This window comes from Alligator mississippiensis, chromosome 1, assembly GCF_030867095.1.
Source record: "Alligator mississippiensis isolate rAllMis1 chromosome 1, rAllMis1, whole genome shotgun sequence".
NCBI lineage: Eukaryota > Metazoa > Chordata > Crocodylia > Alligatoridae > Alligator > Alligator mississippiensis.
In genome coordinates, this window is record NC_081824.1 from 221,014,210 (window position 1) to 221,039,603 (window position 25,394).

The 25,394-nt window shown below is 43.8% G+C and overlaps 1 protein-coding gene across 1 annotated transcript in view; it reads right to left on the minus strand.

Moving 5' to 3' along the window:
- Window positions 1-616: 616 nt before the first annotated feature.
- ISM1 (isthmin 1) overlaps window positions 617-25,394 on the minus strand; it is a 56,156-nt gene continuing 31,378 nt past the window's right edge. Inside the window, exons 2-6 of the mRNA XM_014595025.3 lie at window positions 24,953-25,192; window positions 10,401-10,668; window positions 7,991-8,134; window positions 4,578-4,667; window positions 617-2,691 (exon numbers count right to left, since the gene is read on the minus strand). Coding sequence (XP_014450511.1) covers window positions 2,174-2,691; window positions 4,578-4,667; window positions 7,991-8,134; window positions 10,401-10,668; window positions 24,953-25,192 — 1,260 coding nt within the window. The 3' untranslated portion in view covers window positions 617-2,173. The remainder of the gene's footprint in view (window positions 2,692-4,577; window positions 4,668-7,990; window positions 8,135-10,400; window positions 10,669-24,952; window positions 25,193-25,394) is intronic.

The window sequence follows — 25,394 nt, forward strand, 5'->3', positions numbered from 1 at the left end:
ATGCTGAAAAATGAGGTAATAAGCGGTTGTTCCTCCTTCCCAATGTCCAAGAAGAGCCATAATAGCCCCATGCAGCTAACCAGACACCAGCAGCTGTGTGGCTTTTTTTTCCCTATGATATCATGTTTGAGGTGTTTAGATCATTTGTTGTTAGTTATGCTGGCTTGTCTGGTGAGTCACTTCCCTACCTGGTCTGTTTTAAGAGGATTCTGACTACCTGGTTTTCATCAACACCAAAAGGAGACAGTCCCTATAATTAAGGACATGTGAATGCCATGCCATGCCTGTCCAACTAAGCAGCCTTTGGTTTATCCTCATAAACCAACACCTGTGAACTGAGCTGGGTGAGAAGATTTACAGTAGTTAGTAGAAGCCATAGTTTCTTTATAGCCATCTTTAAATCTTTAAATCTTGTGCTTACAATTAACCATAATATAATAAACAGGATCCCACTGTATGCCTATCTGACCACACACGAGTACTCCAAGTTTAGCTCTTATATTTCAGATGTAGATCAACTTGCACCAAGACAGGCTCTTTCCTTGACAGAACTGCAAGTATTTATTACCCCCTTTCCCACGCTGTAATTCTTTTCTCTAATGAGAATGCAGGTACCAACTGTTTAATTACAGATTTATTTAGAGAGTTGCTTTTTATGGAGAACTGCAAGAGAAACATTTGCCTTGCAATAGTTTCTTTCCTGGCAATCATGTTCCATTTACAGAAGCACTGCATGTTAAAATACCCCAAAGCATGAGTTACTATAAACTTAATAAATACTTTACAAAAATAATGCAGAGGTTTTCTCCCTTAACATCATGAACAGTTCTATAACTCGCCCTCCCTTGCCTCTTTGAAAAATAAGCCTTTTCTGTATAATACTGTGCACTTAATGCATTACTGGAAGGAATTATGATATGCCACCTCTGTATCTTAGTACATATATTTTAAAAACAATGTAAAGCCTGTTTCTTCTCTTTCAAAAAGTGCCTCTTTCTTAGCAGAATCCTTCAAATTCAGTTTGGAAACTAGGGAAATAATTGATTCTTCAAGCTTTGTGTTAGTATCTTTTTAACCAGAGTCACCAACCAGAGCAAGTTTGGGCTTTTAGGCCCTGTGCTTTACACATGTGCTTAGTTCATGCACACCACAAAATGGATCCTCACTCTATAAAATGGCATAAATCCATTGACATGAGGGGGGAACTATGACAAGTCTCGCCAGCTGTGGATCTGCCCATGAAACTGGATACTTGTACATCTTCACAAGGTGCAAGCCTTTGGATTCTTCTGGGATAGCTGCAAGGCTGCATCTCCTTGACAGCCCACCCCAGATGTGTTTGCCAGGACCAGTTTGGATGAAAAGCTAAGTAGCTTGCAAGCAAGGAGCGATTAGGGTTTGGGCTTGGTTTCCTTGTCACCAGTATTCTTACTTGCTTTTCCCCTTCCAATAATTAGTATTCTTCCGTCCCTAAAATCTCCCCCTGCCCTGTAGAAATGGGACTAAACATTTTCACAAATGCTTCTCCAGAGAAAATACTTTTAAAACATCTATATTCATATTAAATAAGTTACATGTAAAAACTGCTCGCTTCAGACTCTTTGGTGGTGATTCAATCAACTGTCCTAGTGCAGGAAAACCCAGGCTTAAAATCCTGTTCTGGTCAGAGGGTTTAAGTACATGCTTAAGTGTTTTGCTGATTCTCATTTCACTTATCCCCAGGCTTCACTTACTTCACACGCATCTGATGCTGCAGTGAAGGGCAGATCCTTGCTCATATACCTGAATCAACAGGTATTTTGCTATTGACCTTAATGAGGGTAGGATCAAAGTTTGACTTGGATTTTGCAACAGTGTGATGTGGAAGCAAAGCCCTTCTTTCAGCCCAACTATATTCATTTTCTCAAGGTTTTGAGTTAAAAAAGCAAGTTTCTGCTACATATGCTTATCAGGAAAATGTGTGTATATGTTTGTATGAAGCAAGAGAGTTGTGTGTGTGAGAGATGCATATATAAATTACACACACTGCAAAAATACCCATGTATTATATACAGATATATACATTTGTTAGGAAGAAAAAGCAATCTTTCCCTTTTCAAGCAGATTATTCAACCAATGTTTTCAGTCTTGCAGCATTCAGGGAAACAAGGGCTGTCTGAGGAGTCCAGTCTTTTCAGTATTCTCTTGCTTCTTGGAACTGCTTGTAATAGTCTTCATCTGAAGGGTTTTCTGTACATTTCTGACCATTATTAGGTGGCCGCGCCTCATTGTATCTGCTCCAGTCCCCTTTGCAGATAATCCAAGGCAAAATGTCTACTTTGTAATGGAGCTCTGCTGAGAATTCAATGCTAATCAGGTTTGGCGTGCCTGCCCCTTTACCCCTGGTGATAAGCTGCATATTGTCATCGTAGCAGCAGTGCTGTGCTGCTAGCGTTGTGCTCTCTAAGGAAAGCATGGACCGGATGCAGTAGCGTGCAGTGGGTTTGTATATCTCCAGTTTTTCCTTCGGCCCACTCGCATCTTTCCAGCGAAAGTTTTTGCGCTTGCTCCGATCGTAGATCTCAGCAGTGCTGTAGGCAACTTCTGTGGGGTAGGAGCAAGGGCAGCTGGGAAGGTCATTGACTACTTTGTGCATGTATTTCTTCAGGAACTCACTTTTACAGCTCATCCATCTTTCACAGCTGTCAGTATCTGTGTGAGGGCAGGAAGTGAAAATGCTTTAAGATATTTCTGTGCTGCAAACATGTCAACGTGACAACTACAGGGAGAATAAAATGAAGATATAATCACATTGGAAAAATGCAGGTATTCAGCAGGAGGCTCTGCTTAACCAAGGCAGCACTGCAAGGCCCACTTGACTGCAATGCGTTACCTTATCTTGTTGCTAACTGAGGAGAGACAATCTGTTGATAAGGGAGGCTCCAGGTCATACTACATCACCACGACAATACAAATCTTCAGCTCCTGCACAACTTTTATCTTTTTGGGATCTCAACACACCTTGCAAACTTTTCACTGAGCCCCCCCCACTAAGCCTATAAGGTGCAATAAGGCATTATCCCCATTTGCCAAATGGATGAACTGAATGAAACCCAGGGAGTTTAAGTGACTGGCCTTAAGATGCCACAGTGACTCTGATATCGGGAATAGGGGCCTGGAGACCTAGATGCTGCTACCCAGGTCCTAAGCTGAAGATGGCACAACTGCCTGGTTGCATCACCCAGTTGACATTCCAAGTGAGGCTCAAGCAGCTAGTAATGACATTGGAAACTCCAAGCTGATAAACTGATGGCTCTTTCATTCAGTCAAGCTGGGTGCATCTATACATGCAATTAGCATAGCTGAATAAACACTGGCACAGTTCACACTGGAGTTTATTGCTCCTGGGCACAGTGTTTGCATGTGTGCCCGGGACCAAAGCATGTTGAGCCGGGGTGGTGCAATCCCGGCTGGCAGGGTATCACTGGGATTAGCCTACCAGCCTGAAGCTGCTCTGTCCCAGCTCAACATGCTGCAGAGGGGCTGGCTGGGGCATGAGGGTGCTATAGTGTAGGGCTAGCTGGCAGGCAGCTCCTGCACTATAACACCCCCGTGCCCTAGCCAGCTCCAGTCACTGTCTACCTGTGTATTGTGGCACCCTAGATAACTCCACTGTAGGATAGTACTTGTGTTGGGCAGTACTATACTACAGTGGAGTCAATTAATTTACTGTGGCCTAATAGTGCCGCATGTGTAGATGGTGACACTTTACTGTGGAGCTAATTAGGCAACTCAGTAAAGCACACATGTAGATGCATCTACTGTGGCATTCTGTCTTCCCCAAAAGGTTCTTTAGAGCAGTTGTGATCCAAAATTGTCAAAATGATCTCTCTCTGATCTGACACTGGAACCACTTCTCATAACCGCTGCCAGTTCTGCTGCCAAGTAGTTTGGGTTTCAGAAAGCCTTTTGGATACAGACACTTTTGGATGCTACATCATATATTTTAGGATGTTCTTGTGGCACCAGACCCATGAGGGGTCACGGTCAAGGGATGTACAGGCTAGTAGATTCTATTTAAATATTCTAAATTTTTCTGAAAGGGACCTGTGACAAAGCTAGGTTGAGAAACAAGACAATCTGAGTTCAAGGTCTGATCCTTAACAGCAAGACAATCAAGTGACCTGGGGCATGATTACTGCATTTTCTCACATACATCATGGCCCCAAATAGGATACACACCTTGTTTTGAGGAAAATTGAAGAAAAACAGTTATTTTCTTGAAAATACTGGTAAGTAGCTGTAACTGAATAGCAAATTCTCCAGATTCAATCTCTGCTGGAGCACTTACCCCTGCACAGCTTTACTGCCCCTGCCCTGTAGAAACTGCCATTACCATATTTCCTCACTTACAGCATGTACCCCAACACCTACCAGCTGAATTTTTGAAAAAAGTTGCTTCTTGTATATGAGAAACTATTGTAGTTTTTAGATGAGGCAAACTTATAAATCCAAATGCTGTGTGCATAGGGGAAACAAAGACACCCCAAACCTAAAAATTTATTACTGAAAGACAAACTTGGCTGGCAGCTTCTTACCAACTTCAAATAGCTTGGTGGCATTGAAGTCTTCGCTTCCTGCAAGTAAGCTCACTTCTGTGGCAGCTGTCCTGAAGGTATCTTCAATCCCTATACAAACACAAAATGATGGTGGTTAGATTTTATCCTAAGAGGTCAGGGAACAATGCAACCTCCCTCCTCCCCTGCCCTGCTTATATTGCCCAAAGCCCTGTTTATATTGCCTGTATTGAAATGAATACTGGAGGAAAACACTGGAAGTAAGAGAAGTGGAAGGATTCCCTCTGCCAAGTGCAAACGCAGAAGTGTGAAACTGTTTAGAGACAGCCTCTGCTCTGCCTTTCTTAAATGTTGGGGTGCAAGAAGGCATGCTAGCTGATAAGCAAGGATCCTGGTTTTCTCTAATTAAAAAAACCCCAATTTTTATATTAAAAAAATAATATATATATTAGTGCTGTTTCATTTTGATCACAGAAAAATGTGGATTCTGGGTTACTTTTTTCAATCTGAAAATTGGGGATTTTTTTAATCAGAGAAAACCAGGATCCTTGCTATAATAAGCTTGTCTCTGAGTTACTAAAGCTGCACCTATAAACCAATGAGATGAGAATTCACCTGTGCTATACTCTCCAGTGACCTTCTCTTCTTCTGCTAGTGGAGTGAAAGGAGTGGGTGAGGGATAGATGAATAAAAAGTCCATACTTCTTAGCAGATTCAGTTCCTTGGCAAGCTCCAGTTAGATATTTCTTATTAGCAGAGACAAATATGGATCACTAGAAAATCTGTAGGAGATAGTCATCACTGGACTAATTACATTTTGCCAAAAAAGGACATCCTTTTTGCTGCTATTTTATTTAGCCTGTGTGTGCTCATATTTGCCAGCTATTAAAACAAAAAAGCCCTTCAGACCAAGCATTTAAGTTAGTAAACATTTGTCCTATTTTACAAGAGATTTCCAAAGACAGCAGCACACTCTGATTGTGCTGAGCTGTGTGATTAATAAGCCAATTTACCTTCCATCCCCTTCCCAGTGAACATTCTCTAGGTCCTGTAACTGGGGCAGAGTAAACTGGTGGCTTACAAAGCTTCAAAACAGCCCCAGGCTTCTTTTCAATAAATTATGGCGAGGTTTTGCTTTAGCTCGAGCAGTAGATGTAGAAGAATAGATACCCAAGAATCCATTACAAGGCAATAATTCACTGCAGAGGATCTTCTGGCATTATAAACAGTAGAAGCTGAGCTTTGCCCCTGTCATTTTAAAAATGTCAGCACAGCCTCAAAGAGTGAATTACGTTCTCCTTGCTGATCCTTGGGTGTCTGTTAAATGACATAATGCATTCTTTCAAGTTTGCCACTGTTTGATGCTAGTAGGTAATAAATACTGGAGAATATAACTGAGAGACACATGGCCTTTTGGGATTTAACCCATTATTGTTTAGGTTGGGGGAGGAGGGGAATAGGCTCAACAATAAACTTACTGCTAGATTGTGTCACACATGGAGACATGGCTAGCAAACAGTGGGTCTGATGGGTGTGTGTGCCTGTGTAACAGAGCACCTTTCACACACACTTGACTGCTTGTACAGGGACTTTAAACATTCTCTCTTCAGTAGTGCCATCATTTGTATAGTCCCAGTGTCGTACTTTGGATCTGAAAGCTGTTTTAGGTCTTTCACCTTTCTGAAGCACAAAGTAAAACATGGCCAAGGTGTTAGTGAAATGCATGCTCTAGCACAGTGTTGTGTTGGTCTGTGTCATATCAGTAAGGGGTGGAATTGTGCAGGCTCAGGGTGCATCTACACAAGACATTTACTGCACAGTAAACTAATTAGCTGAACATTAAACATTTCAGTGTCTACACATGCACCCCTATTAGGCTGGATACAAGTACTATCCTGCTGCAGAGTAAAAAATTCCACAGCAGCGCAAGTTTACACGCTGCCTAGCTGCCTGGGGCCCATGGCTGCTTCAGTACAGGGGCTGTCTGCTGGCTAGCCCTGCACTGAAGTGCCCTCGTGCCCCAGCCAACCCCTCTGCAGCACGTTGAGCCAGGAGAGCATCCCTGGGCTGGCAGACTGACCCCTGGGGCCCCCTGCCAGCTGGGGCTGCTCTGACCTAGCTCAATGTGTTGTGGTCCTGGGCACATGTGCAAATGGTGTGCCTGGAGCAATAAGCTCCAGAGTTTATTGCTTCACATTAACAAGCATGTGTAGATGCACCCTCAGGGTATCACACAGTGCCAAGTTACTGTAGTAAAAATGTTTAAAGATCTAAAAAACAACTCATTTGTGCAGTACTTTTTAAAGGCAGTCTTAAATTCATTATAGGGTGGATGTTAGACTTTACATATGCTGTTTGAGGATGTCTTTAGATTGGAAGCTTTAAGCAACCAGAGATGGAAGTGTTGTTACAGTGAGAGGCCTAGGTGAGATAGCCTTTCTAGGCCCTATGGTCAAAGCAGGATTGAGCCAGAACTGCACCTTAATCTAGCTGTTGCATAGATTTATTGCAGGGCAAGACCTCTTGTTTTGAGACTTCTCCAATTAGTAGGCAACATGGACTGAGCAAGACAGAAAAATATTTATGCTGGACCTCCTTGGTTTTCTCATTTATATTCACAAACTTCATACTGAAAAGGACAAGCACTTTTGTGACTTGGTGTGTTTAGAAAAATTTCCCTTTAATCAAATACCAACAGCATTTATAGCGTGTAGAATGTAAGGCCCCACTGGTCCTAACACACCTCCGGGGATGTCTGGCACAATCCATTAAGAGGCTTCTTTTCTGAGCCAGCATAGAGCTATTTGCCCTGATGTCAGGGCAAGTGTGGCATTTGAATATTGCCAAACAGCAGCAATGTGGCTGCTCTGAAACTGCAAATGTGTGCAAGGTGAAGAGATAATCCATTTCTTTAGGGAAGAACTATGGTATTGTGAATACCGAATGTGCAGCTGGGCAAGCAACAACCGAAGTGGACTGGCAGCTCACGACTGGTCTCAATGTGGACTGGCAGGTTTTGAGACAGCGCAGCCAGCAACAACAAAGTTTGCCTTCAGCGCAAAACCATGTCTGACAAACTTAAGCCCCAGCAAGGAGAGATGTCCAGTAACAGACGTTTGGTTTGAAAACCACATGCAGTAAATCCACCCAAAATTGCAAATGCAGGCACAGTACCTTATGGCCTAGTTGGCCTCCTATTATACTGCTGCATATAAAATCCAGGTTAATAAAGTAAGCCTCAGAACCAGGGCACCAATGTCTAGGGAAAGAAAACACTCAAACCTAGCCAAGGAACAAAGGAAACTCTGATCTTCAAACATGTGTAGTGAAGACCAAGACCCTGCCCCATCCCATCTGCACCCCCACCCTGAGCTAGTGCTCTGGCCTCTGGCACAAAGACTCTTCGTATAGAAAGTTGATTCCATTAGCCAAACCTGGACAGTTTGGTCGATCACATGTCCTTGACTCTGTGGCTGTGCAGGCATAGCCACAGGACCTGGTCCGCTTCTGATTGCCACTCCCACAGGTCACACTGCAAATGGACCATGGGCTCCAGTCTCCCTCACCATCAATATAATCTGAATGAGAACAAAGATGAGGAAGGAAGTGAGAAAAAAAAAAGATGAACCCCTACTACCAGAAAACTACTGTACAGTGTTTTTTATTAAGTAGGCATAGCAAGAATGGAATCCAGATGTGTCTACCTGAAACTTGGGCTGATTGCCAACCTTAAGCCTGCTGTTTAAATGGTTTTCACACTTGACTCTCCTTGGGGAAATGCATGCAACATTATTTGAAAAAATATTTCCTTTCTCTTTTGACCTCTTGGCAGCTGAGAATCTTCAGCTGTAAAGCTTAGTTGTGAACTAATAGTACATGTATTCAAACATCATTGTTCTTATGCAGGAATAGGCTTTCTGATCACCAGCTAGGACATACAAAAATAATAATAAAAGAAATCCTCTCTCCTCCCCAGAAAATGTAGTAATAGTACCACAAAGGAATTGGATGCTTAGCTGCTTTTTAAGACAGAATGCAGCTCAAGCATTTTTTTTGAGGGCAACTTGTATGTGGGTATTTTTGCCTCATCCTTCAAGCATCAGAGCAAGAGAAGGAGGAGTCACTGCTGCAGTGAACTGAATGAACATCCTGCACTCCTGGGAGCAGAGGTTTTATCGCAGTTCACAGAACATTTGTCATTGCTCAGGGTTTGATCTGGCAGCATTAGCAGTTCTTTGGGGAAAGAGCCATCTTTTTTGTTCTGCATTTGTACAGCCCCTAGCATTACAGGGTTTTGGTCTGTGACAGCAGCTCCCAGCTACCGTTACAACAGAAATAATAAATGAACAGGACTGTTCTCAAATTCAATTAAATAATATTTCACTTGCTAGCTTGTGAATTTTTCAGTGTTTATGCTCAGTCTCCACTGGCCAGGGAAACCATCTTAAACTGCATGAGCTTGAAATGTGCTTAAGCCACCTATGTAACTGGCTTAGCCATCAAACTTCAAGCGCTACTACAGATGGGATCACTATGCTGCCTCTTCTGCATGGGAAGTCTGAAAAATAGTCCCTGCTGACAGGGGGTGTTGGATCTTAATCAAGTGAAATATCATAATCTCAGTCAAAAGACCAGGAAGAAGGGGTGGCTTGCCATTCAGGCCATGCTGTGATTTGCAAATGACTACCTAAGTGTTGTACATATTTCAATACATGATATACAATATATGGTAATAAATAGGCAGGGCCAGATTTTCAGTTAAGTGTCACCTACTCTTTCTGTTTCTATAATTGTCATTTTTTGCAACACCGTGCCCATAATTGTTTGTGGAAACAATTTAACATGACTGAGATGTCCAACCACCTACTCCATCTGTGCGATTATTAAATATGCCCACAAGCAAATGCAGGTACAAAAAAGAGGAAGCACTTCATAATCTTGACTCACAATACTACCTAAAAGTCAATGAGAGGACTAAGTCACAGTTAAGACTCTAGAGTTAAAGCTCTAAAACAGGGAAAATTAAGGCTGAAGCAATCCTTTGCAGCTGCTCTATGGCATCTAAGCAATGCAGTGCAAACAATAAGGAATCAAACCACAACTGTGAAACCCCACACTACTCTATCTACAAATCTGCCTATGTATTGCCTGATCCTAAAGGTTCAACCCACCTGGAAGCCCTGTGATATATATACTAATTCAACTCCCTGAAGTCATCCCAAGTGTACATAAATAGACTCATGAGACAACAAGTAAATAAGTACCAATTTCTTTCCATTTCCTGGTTTTTGCAAGTCTTTCAAGCACCAAGCTGAAAACAATTGTTTCCATCATGACACATCTGGAACAGAATTATACATACAAGCTCAAATGCAAAATGTTCCTGCTGAACACACCACTCTTCACACATGTCAGCTTAACAGGTCTTATTTATGTATCAACAAACGTGACCACATTGTTGATCTCACTTATTTCTCCACCGGTTGTATTTTAGTTTCCAAACCACTGCACATGATTCTAAATTTATACTTACCCTTGCACCAAAAATAAATATGAAACCTTGTTTCCTCTGTTTAAAAAAAGTATGCTTTTGACTAAAAAAAGTTCCTCTTCTGGGATAACTGGTATGATTTGCAAGATTATAGACTTAGTACTGGAATGTGGCTACCACCATCTAGTTTGTGCATCTGCACAGATTTGTATTTAAGAGCTGATGAACAAAAGCCACATGCTGAAAAACTGTTTTGCTTGGCTTACTTTCAGCGATGCCTCATCATTCTCATTTCCCCCAAACTCGTTTTACAATCCCAAGATGTCCATAAGAGGTCTGGAATGCAAACTCACCGTACTCTGTCTGCTCCTTGGATTCAAAAGTCCGGTGACCGGGTGCATGCCTATCCCACCCACTGAGAGGGTTTAGGAAGTTGCTATCTTCAGTGGTGCTGTCATACTTGTAGTCCTGATCACCACTACTCATGCGAGTCAAAGTTGAGGACCTCTGCCACCAGTTTCTCCAGTCAGGTGATGGGACTGACCAGCTGGGCTTGCTGCTCTCTTTGTGCAGGTCCTTCTCTGGTTCGGCATCAGTGGCGTCAACCACTTCTATGGTAACCTGTAGAGTTCAAAACACGTCAGGCTGATGATCATGCAAAATCCAACAGCAGATGATCTTCACTGGGGAAAGAGGGGGGTGCGTGTGAAAGGGGAGATGCATTTGCCTAAGAGGGAAGGTTTCTATACAGCAGAGACAAATGACTGATGTTGGCCTTGTAATCCTGTAGGCTTAGCCTGTTGTAAACCATATGTGGATGATTACTGTGAATCTAGAGACATGCAGAAACTGAGCGATTCCTTCTGCTACCTCTGCTGAATCCAAGCTTGGTACAAAGGGCAGAAAAAGAGGCTTCGCCAAAATAGCAACCCAAACTCCCTCTTAAACCTTTGCGTGGATCTTTCTGCCTTGCAGAGAAAAGGCTACAGTAGAGTTATGAACAGGATGAAAGAAAATCATTGCTTCAAAAATTCACAGGGCCTGAATTTGAAATAAGTGCGTAAACATGCTAGATCACACAGGTAACCCTTTATTGATTTTTCCTGTTTTTTTTCTTTTCTTTTTGCCCAGTGGCTAATAACTACTCTAAGTACAAAGAAACGAGGAAACGTGTCATTCTCTTTGCTTGCTGAATGCCTGCACAAAAATTGGCAACAACCTTGTTTGCTCATAGCTACCTGACAGAGGATTTGTCCTTTGGTTCAATAACTAATGGCTCTTCTGTATTCCAGGAGGAACACAGTAATACTTAGTCACTGGTGTGAGAAACCACAGTGCATGTGGCCACAAAGTCATGATTATCCTGACTTTACCCCTGGCCATCATGCCTGACTCACTCTTTCAAAACGTTATGATAAATAAAATATGTTTCATGGCACTATTTATCCACAGACCTCCAACCATTTAGTAAAAATGAGTCAACTGTCTCATTTTTTTTGAAGAAGCCCTACTCTGAAGGCCCTTTAAAGGAGCCTTTTTTATAATGCACAGAAAGGGAAGATGGCACACAAATAAGAGTCCTATGGGCTTCAGTTAGCTAGAGATAGAGCCAGAAGCCCAGATTCCAAGTTCCCTGCTCAGATCACACACATATGCATTCAGACAAGTAACTGTGTATTATAATGTATACTATTATGAAACATACACTTTTGCTACTTCTCAAAGCATAAACATAATGGATTATGAAATTCCTGGACATCAGGGCTAACTGTCAGGGATTGTTGGTGTACATGCTGCAAACACATGGCGTGAATGTAGATGTATCTGGGGAACAGTTATTGGCATACACTAGCTGCTCTGGGTTGCTCCCACCTAACAAGCTAGGTGAACCAAACAGCCACAAACATGAACAAACAGCTGCTCCCATCTCTATCATGCATCACATGTAGAGGAATGCAAAAATCTATGTATTTTAGAATTCATTTGATATAAAAAAATTTTTTTGAACAGCACTTTCATAAAATTGGGGCTTTGGAAAACAGAGAGAAATGCATTATGCTGAGGGACAAAAGTATTTTGGATAAAAGCCTTATGGTTTGATAAAACTATTGTTAATAAAATTCACAGTTTGCCTGGACACTCACATAGCCTCTATGGCAAAAGCAAGTCACGTACATCCTACATGGGCTCTGCTACCTGTGATCTACAAAGGGAGGTGACACAGGAAGTGGAGTGGCTCCAGCTGAGGAGCTGCTGCAGCTCAGTAGTGCAGAACACAACAGTGCTGTTACAAGACAATGCACGTTTCTTTTTTTGCAGAAACAAGCCATGGCATTTACACACTGCTTTTCCTTTGACCACTGGCAGAACAACAGAGATGAAATGATTGAGAAGATCTTAGGAAGCTCCACTGGGATTGTATGGCAAAAGCCATACAAGTATGCAATTGTGTCAGCGAATTAAGTCTCTGGGTAGGAGATAACAAACCCCCCTGCTAGACAGTTCTGTCTTTCTGCTCATGTTAAGGGGGGTGGGGGGGGGGGAAGGGAAATCAAAATGATTACTTCAACAGAAAGTTCACTGTAAGCTGCAAAACGAGAATTAAAATGGACTTCATATGTATGAAACTATTAGTGTCAATTCACAAGTTTAGGATTCTGTGGATCCAAACAAAATAGTTTTGTATAGCCGATAAGTGGCAGTAAACAGAGCACTCTGTAACACTTTAAAGGCATCATTAGTCATGGTTGGAGGGCCTTGTCATTGGTGAGCATCGATTCATTAAATAAAAAAAACCCAAGTCCATTAACTTTAAAACTAAACTAAAGGAAACAGAAAAAGAGCATATCCAAAAAGGAGCATTTCACAATCCATTTCTTTGCTGTTTTTTTGTTGTTTTATGGTTAATCATGATGAATGTTGGACCTTGCAAGCAGGCATCATCTGAAGGTTCCCAAGTTTCTAATTAAAAATATGTAACTCAGCTCTCTAATTATGTAAAGCAGGTTTGAATCAGCCGCTCTTCCTGCTCTGTTTGTAATATGTTTGCTATCAGACAGGCTGCTTATGGCTAACTTAAAACAATAAAAGGTGGGTGGCTCCATCTTGAAATAAGCAGCAATTCTTTCTTCCCCTTCTACGTCAACTTTGATCAATTGTGATCAATTTAGCTAGTCATCTCAGTGAAAATGGATTCAAAACACCCCTGGTTTTGCTGTCCACTAGTCTAGAACATGCCCTACTAATGCAAACTGCAAGGAGTTAACCTGTCAGATAACTAAGGGGTTAGTATTAAAATGTGTCATGTGCTGTTCACTTCACTTACCCTGGAGTCCACTCACTCATCTAAAAATACTTCTAAAATATCTTTCACCAGAGACTGCAGCTGCAAGTCTGCAAGTTCACACATTTTTTTTAAAGTTTGTGTGTCCTGTAACTTGACAAAACAAAGTAAAATACTTAAAAACCCCAAGTTCCAACAAGAGAGGCAAAATCAGAGGCAATGAGAAAATAAAAAAGGGCTTGCCAAACCAGGATTTTCCTCTTACCAGCTGCTTCATGAGTTAACATCAGACTTTTTTTCTGTTCCTCTGCCACAGTATCCAATATTGCATGGGGGAGCAGTAGAGCAGTGGAATGGGTCAGAAAGCAACACCCTTTACAGTACATAAGCGTGGGAAACCTTGACTAAAAACTGAAAGGGCAGGACAAGCAAAAAGTTCAAATGAAAGTCAAGGTACAGGTTCCAAATTCAGACCCCCCCACAGCTGGTGGCAGATGAAGGGTTCTTGGAAGAGATTGGAGGCGGGAGGGGGTGTGAAATAGAATCAGAAGTAGAAAATAAATAGGTGGAGACATCCCTTTCACATGACTTCACTCTGATTCTTATAGGAAGGAAATGATTTTGCTTTACACTGAGTAACCCTGCCCAATTGGCAGGTCTGTATGCATTACTGAGCTGGCATGTGTCAAATCAGGAAAGAGCAACAAAAGGGCTTTTCTGTAAGGAGGAGGAAGTCTATGATCCCGAAGGAAATATGTCACCAGTTTTAAAAAGCACCTTATATTTTAGAGGCGCTCCAGTGAATTAGCTTACTCGAGTGCAATGGTGCATTTGGCTGAAGCTTTGACACCAAGGTAAAAGCAGCCACAGTACACTAATAGTAACAGCTGCTCTGGTTATTCTCTTAAACATCCTCTTGTTTTACCAGTACTAAACAAATGTGCAAACACAGCTTGAAAGGATGCAGTGGTTGAAAGTGGGCCAAAATTTTACAAGGCTAGTAGATCACAGAGACACCAATAAGAGCATCCTCCTGTCTTACTTGCAAAGGGGATACAGACATGGCAACAGCACTGAGTGGCAACTATTTGACACAGCTGTGTGGGGGACTGTAAAAAAAATAAAAATAAAAAAAAATTTGCAAAGATTTTATTTATTTATTTATTTTTTTAAACTGGAATGACCTGCTTCTGGGTCTTTCTCATTGTACTATAGAAAGCCCAATATTTATTTAACACATGACAATAGGCTGGTAGTTGCATTAGTAGCTTTCCTATTGTTGGTTCAATTCCCTTGAGATTATATTCCCACCATGCCTTCTTTTCCAGAAATGAATATCATTATGGCATGCTGCAAAAATTACTTGTTACTTTGCTAACCTGAAAGGCAAATAGAATATCTTCTCTAACTATGCTCAGTCTCATGTCTGTATAGTATTCATTTTGCAATTTAAAGAAGTCATCATTTTAAAGGTCTTATTGGTCTACATGTAGGTGTAAGTGCCATTTCTGGTCTTTCTAAAGCCCCGTCTCTAGTACTTCCCAAGTGCAAATCTGTTTTGCAAATCAATTCCATCAATATGAATATCAACACAGACTATCATACACAGAACTAGTTATCAGCAGGGCTACGGGTTTTCTATTTTCTGCAGAAAAAAGCAAAAAGCGCGGATTTTCCCTTTTAATCGAGAAAAACGTCAATTTTCCCTTTTAACTGAGAAACGTGGATTTTCCACTTTTGCCAAGAGCTCTCTACAGGCTGGCCAACTTCTAGCCTGCAAAGGACTGGGGGGGGGGAGGAGAGTGGGAGGAGGGCAGTCAGGTAGGGGGCAGCATGTGCATGTACAATGCTCACACATGCACATGGCCGCCAGGCAGCCTGGAGAGCAGCTCCCACAGGTAAGCCTGGTGGGGGGTGGGGAGGAGGGGATTGAGGGCCCTATGGGGAGGGAGGGAAGGACACAGTGATTTGGGCAGTGCTGGGGCAGCTGCCAAGCTGGTGTGGGGCATGGCCTGGGGCTGAAATGTGTGGCCACAGGGTCCCAGCAGAGAGCAGGACAGGGCTGTGGGAGTTCGTTCGGGGGGCTGTGGGGAGAGGTGGGGTTGGCTTGCTGCCACTGAGCTCACTTCTGGGGGGGCAGGGGGGAACCTGCCCCCCAGATCTGTGCATGGGGCAGGGGTGGGCTGCCTGCTGCAGGCTAGGAGCTCTCTGCCCTGCTGTCCTCCCCCTGGGGCCTCTGCGGCCCAGTGGGCAGAACCTGGCACAGCAGGGCAAAGTGAAGCTGGGAGGGGATGCTCCTTGCCACTGCAAGCCCCACACCACCCTGATGAAGCGCCCCCTGCCAGCCTAGCAGCAGCAGGGGCGACAGTGTGGAGTTGTGCTTCCCACTGCTGCTGGGTGGCCAGGGGGGCGCCTCGCCATGGTGGTGCAGAGCTCCTGGCAGTGGCAATGAGCTTCCCTGCCTGGCCCTGCTCTGCTGGGTCCTGCCTGCTGGGCTGTAGAGGCCCTGGGGGGATGGGAGCAGGGCAGGGAGCCTGAGCCCGCAGCAGACAGCGCCCCCACATTCCCTCCATGGGCTCCGCTCCTGCCATGACACCCGTGGGGGAAGGGAAGCTGGGCTCTGGGCTCCAGGCTGTGCTCTGCTGCAGCAGCTGTCACCTCCTCCAGGTGGCAGCCAGGACTTGGGCACTGCTGGGGGGGGGAGGGGGCTGCAGACCTAGGTCCCTGGCCCCGTATCCCTGGCAGCTGGAGGGGCTGTGGATGGGGAGTCAGGGGTCTAGACCTGTGTCCTGGTGAGTGAAGGGGGAGCTCTGATTTTCTATGATAAAAAATCCAAAATCAAATACCAAAGAAAAACCAGGATCCCTGATTATTGGGAATTGCTCTCAAAATTTTTTTTCCACTGTACATGTAGGTAAATAAAGCATTGGTTTAATGATGAAGTGTAAAGGGGCCATATTGCAATCTCCTTAGTAAAAGAACTTGATGCCTCTGCTGGAAGTTACCTGGGTGAGGACTGAAAAAAGAACTGCAGTATGTGGCCTCCCATACAGAAGAGCCACAGGAATTCAGCCTTAGATACACAGAGCAATTTCAGCCAGGGTGCTCAAAAAACAGGAACTTAAAACTAGTCCTAAAAAAAAATCCATATCTGGAGAAAATCTGTGCACTTATTTGGGTGCCTCAAATTGCTTTAGCAGTAAAAGCTTAGTTTCTTTGGGCAGTTTTCATAGTGTCCTTTACTGCTTAAATAGGCCTCATGTAACATTTAAGCAGTCAAGTTCTAAAGAGCAACTCAGAGCTGACCCTACAATGCCAGACAAGAAGCTCATGTCTCCAGCTTCACTAAGGATCTCCACTGTGAACTGGCAAGTTTCACAGTTGTCTACAACACAGTGCTTGGGGCAGGTAGTGCACAGGATAGTGGGCAACATCCATCTAGGCTCCATTGCAATGCAAATTATTGCTGGGAAGCACCTAATCCAAGTCCTCAGCCACATCATTGCTAGTAAGCAGAAACATCCATGCATTCTCCCTAACAGCAAATGCAGCTTGGTGGTACCCACATTCTACCCCATCTTGCCTCAGGCAGTGGAGAGCTAGGGTCTTGGTTCATATACACTAAGAGAGTGTTAGCCTACATCTCTCCTGCTTCCCCAGAGTGTGTGTTGGCCACCATCAGCTGCAGAGACTAGGCTAAGTGAGGGCATTTTCAAAATTTCTGTTGGAACCAGGTCATGGGGTAGCCAAGGATGTAAAAGTAGTAGGGCCAGAAAGACAGCAAGCACCAGTCCTCGCAGAGAGGGCCAGAACCGAGGAGACTTTCCTCTCCCTCTCTCTTTTCAAGGTAAAATCCTCTTCACCAAGCTACAGAGGCAAACTCCCTCTTGCTGGCCCCATTTTATTTTCATAGCTTTTATGTTAGATAGTTATTGGTATGAAAACAAAAGCAACCTTGGCAGAGGGACTGAAAGTACAGAAACCCCAAACTTCTCTTTCCAAGGGAGTGCTGTAACCACCTAGTTACAGAGGTGAACCCTGTCCTCTTACAGATATTCTTTTTGCTCTCATGCCTCTTGGACTCTTGATTGCCCAGTGCACCAGCTTCAAGAGAACGGGGCATCCAGACAGATTAGCCTGGTGATTAGGGCACTGTCAGGAAGTGGGAGACATGGGTTTGAATGCCTTTGGGCCAAGAAGAACCAAGGACCCCTGGTCTCTGACATTTTGGTGCTATTACCGCTAGGCCAGACAGTGGTTGCCATCTGTGTACAAGAATTGATGGTGTGGGGGTTGGATGTTGAGGTTCATAATGACCTTCAGGCTGTGGTCAGGTAGGTGTCCCCTTTCTGAGTGGTCTGGGTCCCAAGATGACAGTAACCATCCTTCCTTTGCAGCCCTGGGTCAGATCCCTAGGTTTCAAGGGGGAGCAGGAGGGTCAGACAACTCAGTGATTAGCATTTCCTGTTGGATACATGCAAGCACTGTTTTGAGCATCCAGGAGATCTGAATAAGCCTTGAGAGACACTTAGCTTCCTATTCAGTGAACAAGGCAACCAACCTAAGTCCTTAACCCCATTGTTTTGAATCACCTACCCTGGGCAAGGCTCCCCAGCCTGAAGTATTACAATACCTAAAAGGGTATGCATCTATGAGATCAGCTTGGGTCTGGCACATTTTTAAAAATCTCAGTCATTGTGTACCGGGGGCCCTGAGGTTAACTGCTGGTTGCTGCTTAGTGTTTTCTGGGGGTAGAGAATTACATTTCCCTGTCCTTACATTGCAGTGTCACTGCCAGCACACCATGGCATGTATTGGCTAATATATAGGTGCCCAATCACATGGTGAAAAGGAGTTTGCAACAGCAGTGATTATTGTAAGGGGAAGCCAAGGAAACATCTCTTCCCCATTTATCCATTTACTGGCTCTGAACATTCAATAACTTCCTTGCCAGGGAATGTATTTCCTTCCTACTATACTCCCTCTGTGGTTTGCATTACTATTTGTTATATTTACATATATAAGGCACACCATTTGCCTCAGTCTGCACTTTGAGGCCTTTGTACAGCTTTCCAACCTTCCCTCCTTTAGGAATTCATGAATACAGAACCGGAAAGCTGCTAGTCATAGAAGGCATGCATTTAACATGCGGTCAATGCACACATTTACTACCTCAGTCTCTCAAGCATTAGAATTACTTTAATAGGTCCAAATATGTAAATTTCTGGAACGCTACAGTCCATCTGTGAAGTTACGGAGCCTCAGCTTTGAGACATTGTGTTCTTTCCTAGCAACGTGTGTCTCTCACAAACACATTGCTGTCTTGGGCTAGTATAAGTCTGTAAATTTGTGGATAGATGGATATTCTGTGCCAGGATCTAAATTTAGTAGGAAAAAGTAGTTAGGATACTATATTGCTTTTATAAGCATATATGGCTTAGGTAGATCAATGTTTCATTACGCTGCTTTGGTTTAAAAAATGACTGCTTATCCATGCCAATTTTACTTTGAGGCACAAAATTAAAAGCAAATAACTTCCTTCCTTCCCACCCCTCTTTCTAAGGCTTCATTATTCAGGTGCAAGAGACTTGTAGCAAGATTTTTCTTTTTAGTTTTAAAATGATGTGTAACAGATTTTTTTTTTTCCTGGAGAGAGGGACTTCCTATCTCGGGGCAGCAGCTATTAACATTAGCTCTGCTTTATACAGAGGACCAGATTTTGATGTGTTACACAGTTGAATGGTGGTCCATAGAATAGGTTGGGATTTGAACTAGTGTAAAAAAACAAAACAAAAACAACAAAAAAACCCAAACCCAAACAAACAAACAAAGTTTATAAACCTTTCCCCAAAATAACATTTCTAGTAATTGGCTACGGAGTAAAAAAGGATAATAAAACTGCCCTAAACCAAAAACAAGGAATCATTTTTAGAATGCATAAAGACCTGGAAAAGCAAAAGGTTAGTGCCGTGTCATAAGCAAACCATGGTCTATAGTTAGCTCTGAACAAATCAGTGGAATTTAGAAAGAAAGAAATTCAGGATAAATGGTGATTTGTACATAAAGTTATGCATTACCAGCAGCATACCTACAGGCTGGGGAACTCCCTTCTTGTCAGAGCAGAGGCAGAAACGGATCTTGGAATCATTATTGATGCCAAAATGAACATGGGCCAGCAGTGTGGGGACGTGGTCAGGAAGGCCAACCACACCTTGTCATGCATCCACAGATGCGACTCGAGCAGGTCCAAGGAGGTGATCCTCCCCCTCTATGCGGCACTGGTCAGGCCGCAGTTGGAGTACTGCATCCAGTTCTGGGCGCCGCACTTCAGGAGGGATGTGGAAGCATTGAGAGGGTTCAGAGGAGGGCCACTCACATGATCAGGGGGCAGCAGGGCAGGCCCTACAAGGAGAGGCTGAGGGACCTGAACCTGTTCAGTGTCCACAAGAGAAGGCTGAGGGGGGATCTAGTGGCCTGTTACAAACTAGTCAGAGGGGACCCGCAGGCATTGGGGGAGTCCCTGTTCCCCCGAGCACTACCAAGAGTGACAAGAAATAACGGTCACAAGCTGGCAGAGGGTAGATTCAGACTAGACATCAGGAGGCGCTACTTCACTGTCAGGGTAGCTAGGATCTGGAACCAACTTCCAAGAGAAGTGGTGCTGGCTCCTACCCTGGGGGTCTTTAAGAGGAGGTTAGAGGAACACCTTGCTGGGGTCGTTTGACCCCAGTACTTTTTCCTGCCATGGCAGGGGGTCGGACTTGATGATCTGCTCAGGTCCCTTCCGACCCTACCAGCTATGAAACTATTACACAACGTAGATGAATTATAAGAGGGATGAACTAAAACAGCAGCCTACCAAGGCAAAAAGAGGCAGCAAAGCAGTAAATTTGCAAACATGGACCATTTATTATTCACCAGCAATAAGTGATGTCTGTTAAAACTGACAGTGTTGTAGAACTTGCTGTCAGACAGCAGCAAACAGATGCTTTTTATTTGGGGGAGTCAGTTTGTACTTAGGTATTTAGATGCCCCTTTATTAGGCTGTATTTGTGTGCAAGTATTTGCTTAGGGGGTTTCAGCAGTAGTGCAAATTGTCATGGTGAAAAATGAAAGGGCTAGTGATGAAAATGGAAAGGTTTTTGGTAGCTGAGTATCACAAGAGAAAGTCTGAAAGAAAAGCCAACAAAAGCAGAATATGGACAAGTGCATAAGACTTCTAAAAACTGACTATTGCTTTTAGCTCATGTATTTATGGTTCAGTTGTAAATGTTTATATACCTAAATCAGTGTTCTCCAGCTCCTGAAACTTAACTTCTTCATGAGATTTTTTTTCTTTGATAGTTCAGGAGCAGGGAAGAAGTGCTGCCAATGAGGGAGCATCATCTGTTGTTGTAGATGTGGACAGGTCTCTATATAGTCACATCAAGCTGCTATTGCTCAGCTAGAGGGACACATCCAGAGGGGTGTTCACACCCCCTTTTGGACCATGCTGTGGCAGAAGCAGCTGGAGACTTTTTTTTTTAAATGTTCCTGTGACAGGTAAGAATTTCCTCCCCACTTCTCTCCTGTACTCAGTGGCACCTCCCCTCCTGTTCCCCTCTTCTCCGTCTCCTGCCGATCCTGGTTGAGCTGGGGGCAAGAGCAGGTCCAAAACCATTCCTGCCCCACTCCAGCCAGGCTATGCAGGGAGCTACACTCAGGCAGGGGCAGTGGCAGTATTGGCAATGGGAGGGTTTCTCCTCCCTTCCTTGTCTCTCTGGGTGGTATTCCCTGCCAGTCTGGGAGCAAGCTCAGGAGCAAGGGGACAGCAGCAAGGCAGGAATAGCTTTGGGGCTCCTCCTGCTCCTGGATCAGCTGGGGACACCAGCAATGGTGGGAGGGGAATGGAAGGGAAAGGAACATACCACTGAGCAGGGAAGGGAAGGGAAGGGAATAAGTATCAAGACCAGGGGAGGGGGCAGGGAGGCAGAATTCCACTGATTTGAGGACATACAAAAGAAATGGGAATCTCACAGAATGAGTTTGAGAGGTCAAGGCTATGACAATGGGGTAAGTAGGGAAGGCAACACAAAGTTCAGAAGAGGCTTGAGAACTTTTAAGAAGAGTATTTTCTCTCATGCAACACATTCTTTGAATCTATCATTCAACAATGCTGCAGATTTGAGGCATCCCTCAGAAAATGCCAACTCTTACTTTTTGCTCATTTAACTACAGAATAATACTAGAGCAGTTCTTTTGTTGCAAAGAACTCACAGGCCTTTTTTGGGGCCAACTAGTGGTGGCACAAGGAGTCTTGCTGCTAGCTGTCCCTGGTGAACCAAATGTTCCTGCTTGTGTGGACACAGCATTTGGGTTTCTCTCACGAATTACATTTGAACACCCCACAGTGCTAACGTTGTATGGCACCCTACTGTGCTAGGGGTGCACCAATAGAGATTTTGTTGGCCGGTACTGATATGCCTCCTTAGAAATTGGCTATCAGCTGATACTGATCCAGTTTCTGATAGACAGCCCTGCAGCTTGAAGAGCTGCATCCAAGTGGTAAGCCTAGTGTGGTGGAAGGAGAAGGGAGAGGGAAGGGGGGGGCAGATCATGGGTGAGGGAGTGGGGCTGAGGCAGGAGCTGCCCAGCTGGGGTGGGGTGGAGCAGGGCATTGGACAGAGCTCCGGCTCATCCAGTGGCTGCGGGGGGAGGGAGGGAGGGCAGCTGCCAACACTGCACACACCCTGAGAGGGCATGGGGTAAGGGTGTGTCTCTGAATCTGTGTGGGGTGGGGTAGGCTATAGCTGCGGGTTGGGACTGGGGCAGTGCTGGGCTCTTCCCAGTGGGGCTGAGCCGGGCTACATTTGGGGTAGGCAGCAGCAGCACTAGGAGGGGGGCTGCAGCCAGCCAATATTTGCCATAGCCCCCTTGTAGCCCCTCCTCCCAGTACTGCCACTGTCTTCCCCAAGTCCAGCCCGGCCCAACCCCCCCCCCCAACCCCATGCGCCGGGAACAGCCCGGTGTACCCTTGGCCCCAGCCCACCTTGCCCTGTGCAGATCTGGGGGTACACGCTTCCCCCCCACCATGCTCTCCTGGGGTGCATGCAGCAGCAGGAGCTGACCTGCCCCTCCCTCTTGCACCCCCCAGACAAGCTGTGACTCTGTCCTGTGCCCCCCCATGTCCCTTCCCTTTCACCACAACTGACTTACCAGCTGAACGCAGCTCTCCAAGCTGCCGGGCTGGGCTCCTCACTGCCTACATGCTGGACTGCGGCTGTGCGCATGCATGGTACTTTATTGGCCAAATTAAATCAGCCCGATTTCCAATACAGTCAATTTTCTTTATAAATCAGTACCTATGTGATATTGGACCGATGTATCGGTGCACCTCTACACAGCACTCCTGAAAGGTTCTCAAGGCATTCCAGAGTGTCACAATGTCTTGGTCAAGAATCACTGCTCTACATGCTGCAAGAAGCATTCATACTTTCAGCCTCACTGAAGTTCTGACAAGTAATCCGCCAACATGGGACCAAATGGTTTCCAAAACCCTTAATGGAAGCAAATGATGTGACCCACAGATTTCAGCACCAATTTTAGAAGTTTGACTCTTCCATTTCAACTGCCTATGATTCAAACATAAAAAGAATCTGCAGGAACCAACGTTTGAAGTGTTGCAGACTTTAAGAGCCCAGAAATCTGAATCTATAAATTCTTGTGCTACGTGGTAAGTTCGCATGATATATTTTGTGAACCCTCCATTGCAAGTAAAATGCTTCAAGAAGTTGGAGAAATTGAACAACTATGCCTCAAGTTAAAAGCCTGGAAGGGTTTACTTTTAAGACTACTGTTGTGATAAAGAATTCACAAGTGTCCTGATTGATGTTAAGCAGCTGGCTTAAGAACTTGGAATCAAAGATCATTTTTCACAAGAAAAAATAAAAATAACTTAGAGTGTAAACTAAAAATAATAAAAAGCCTGATTACAAAGCCCTAGATAGATAAACTTTTCATTATTCCAAAAGATAACATCTAAAGATTTATTTACAATTTCAGAAGTACCATTAATTGTTCATTTTTTTAAATACAATTTTCAAATACTAAAGATGCCTTTCAAAGTTTACAACAGCAATCATGGCTTTAAGTGAAGCATTAAAAGATGGACAGATTGGTGAAGATACAACCTTTGCAGAAATGCATTGGTCTTTACAGTGAATTTCAAACTTTTGGTAAGTGGTTGAAAACAGAACATTCCCAACACACCCAAAAGCTGCACTGGCAATGCTCTGCCATTTGCAAGCTTTTATCCTGTTTTCCAAAAAGTATTCATTGTTCACTGGATTCTCTTAAGCTTTCCTGTATCCATTTCAGACAGGTAACACACAGTTTTTCAAAGCTGAAGGTGCTCATCCCCATGAGTGTACATGTGAGTGTACGTGTGTTTCCTGTGGGACAAATAGCATATTTGTGCTGTTGCTACTTGTCCCTGGGCAAACCCCTGCATGCAGCAAAGAGACCCATAAAATAACCAGAATGCAAGTAATAGCAACAATTTTACTTTTTGGAAAAGTTAATTCCCATGCAGCCTTCTTATGATGTTTGTCTTATTACATTTCTTCCATTTCTGACAGTGTGGACAGAGGTTAGAGCACTAGTCTGAGGTATGGGAGACCTGGATTTAAATTTCAGGTCAACCACAAAACGTCCCCGTGTCACCTTGTACAAACAATTTAGGGTCAAATCCTCAAATCAACTTCCAGTTATTTCAGTAAATGGGAGCTGGGCCCCAGCTTTGAGGATCTGTGCTTTGTGCCTAAACTGAAAAATGAGGATAATAGCTCTTTCCTACCTCAGGGATACTGTAAAGATAAGGTTTAAAGATTCAAAACACTCCAATATTATGGCCTTTGGACCAAATATAAGCAGGCCTTTTATTGAAAGATGTCCAGATTACTGGCCAAAGAAACTCATCAGCTGCTGTTGCACTTAATGTGAAGCAGGAAAAATACCATTCATTGTCACATAGCTGAACAGGATGTTGTCAAGACTATTCAAGTACAACTTATTGGGCTATTTCACTTATCAATTGCTGCAAATGAAGTAACTGTTCGGCTCTTGTTATGGAACAAATTCTCCTTCCTTATTGTTTAAAGCAGAACAGCTGTGTTCTCTTTGGAGCTAAGTAGAGAGAGGCACACAAGCAAAAAAGTCCTCCAACTTCTCTGCATGGAGAAGCGAACTGAAAGGGGGTGAGAAGTGCTTAGCAAGAGCTGATGAAATGGGGCTGGTGCACAGAGGAAAGGCCATCAGCTCCATCTTAATGGAAGGTGGTGGTTTGGATCTCCTTACCCATAAGACAAGGATCATCCCCAACAAAAGCATACCTTTTCTGTCTTCACACTGTCCCTGTACAGAGCTGCGGTGTAACCACCATTATTTTAGCCCAAAATGCATACAGAAAACTTTTCAAAGAGATGGATTCTGGTCAAAACAATGTTACCGTTTAGCACCTAAGTAATGCATATTCAAGACTGGTAACAGCAACATGTTAGAATAAATCAGAAGCAACATTTGGATTTGGTTGAGTTCAAAGCACTTTACCTGGCATGCAAAATACTGAATTCTTAATGAATCTACCTGAATGTTGGGGTTTTGCCCATTAATATCAGCTTTTGATAGGTCAGGAAAATTAGGGAGATCCAGAAGGAACGATCTGGGTCCATCTCTCTGTAAGGATGTGTGTCCACTTTCCTGCCTGAATTGTTGTTTGGGGATTGGGCGGTGTGCTGCCTGGTGGTCAGGATATTCTCTTCTGTCCTCGGGGTTTAGCGTGAAGCTGGTGTCAGAAGCAGATTGATCCTCCACAGTCAGAGTGTTCTGGGGGAAAAACAATGAAGTACTATTAGTAATAAAGTCCAGCCCTGGCCACACCAACTTCCTCAGCTCCCACATGATGATGATCAGATATACAACATGCATGCAAAAAGTTTAGAACCAATTAAATTAAACTGAAACCTGTGCACTTAGCTTCTCTATGTTCCTTTGACAATCCCAGACATCCAGTACCTGTCTAAAAACA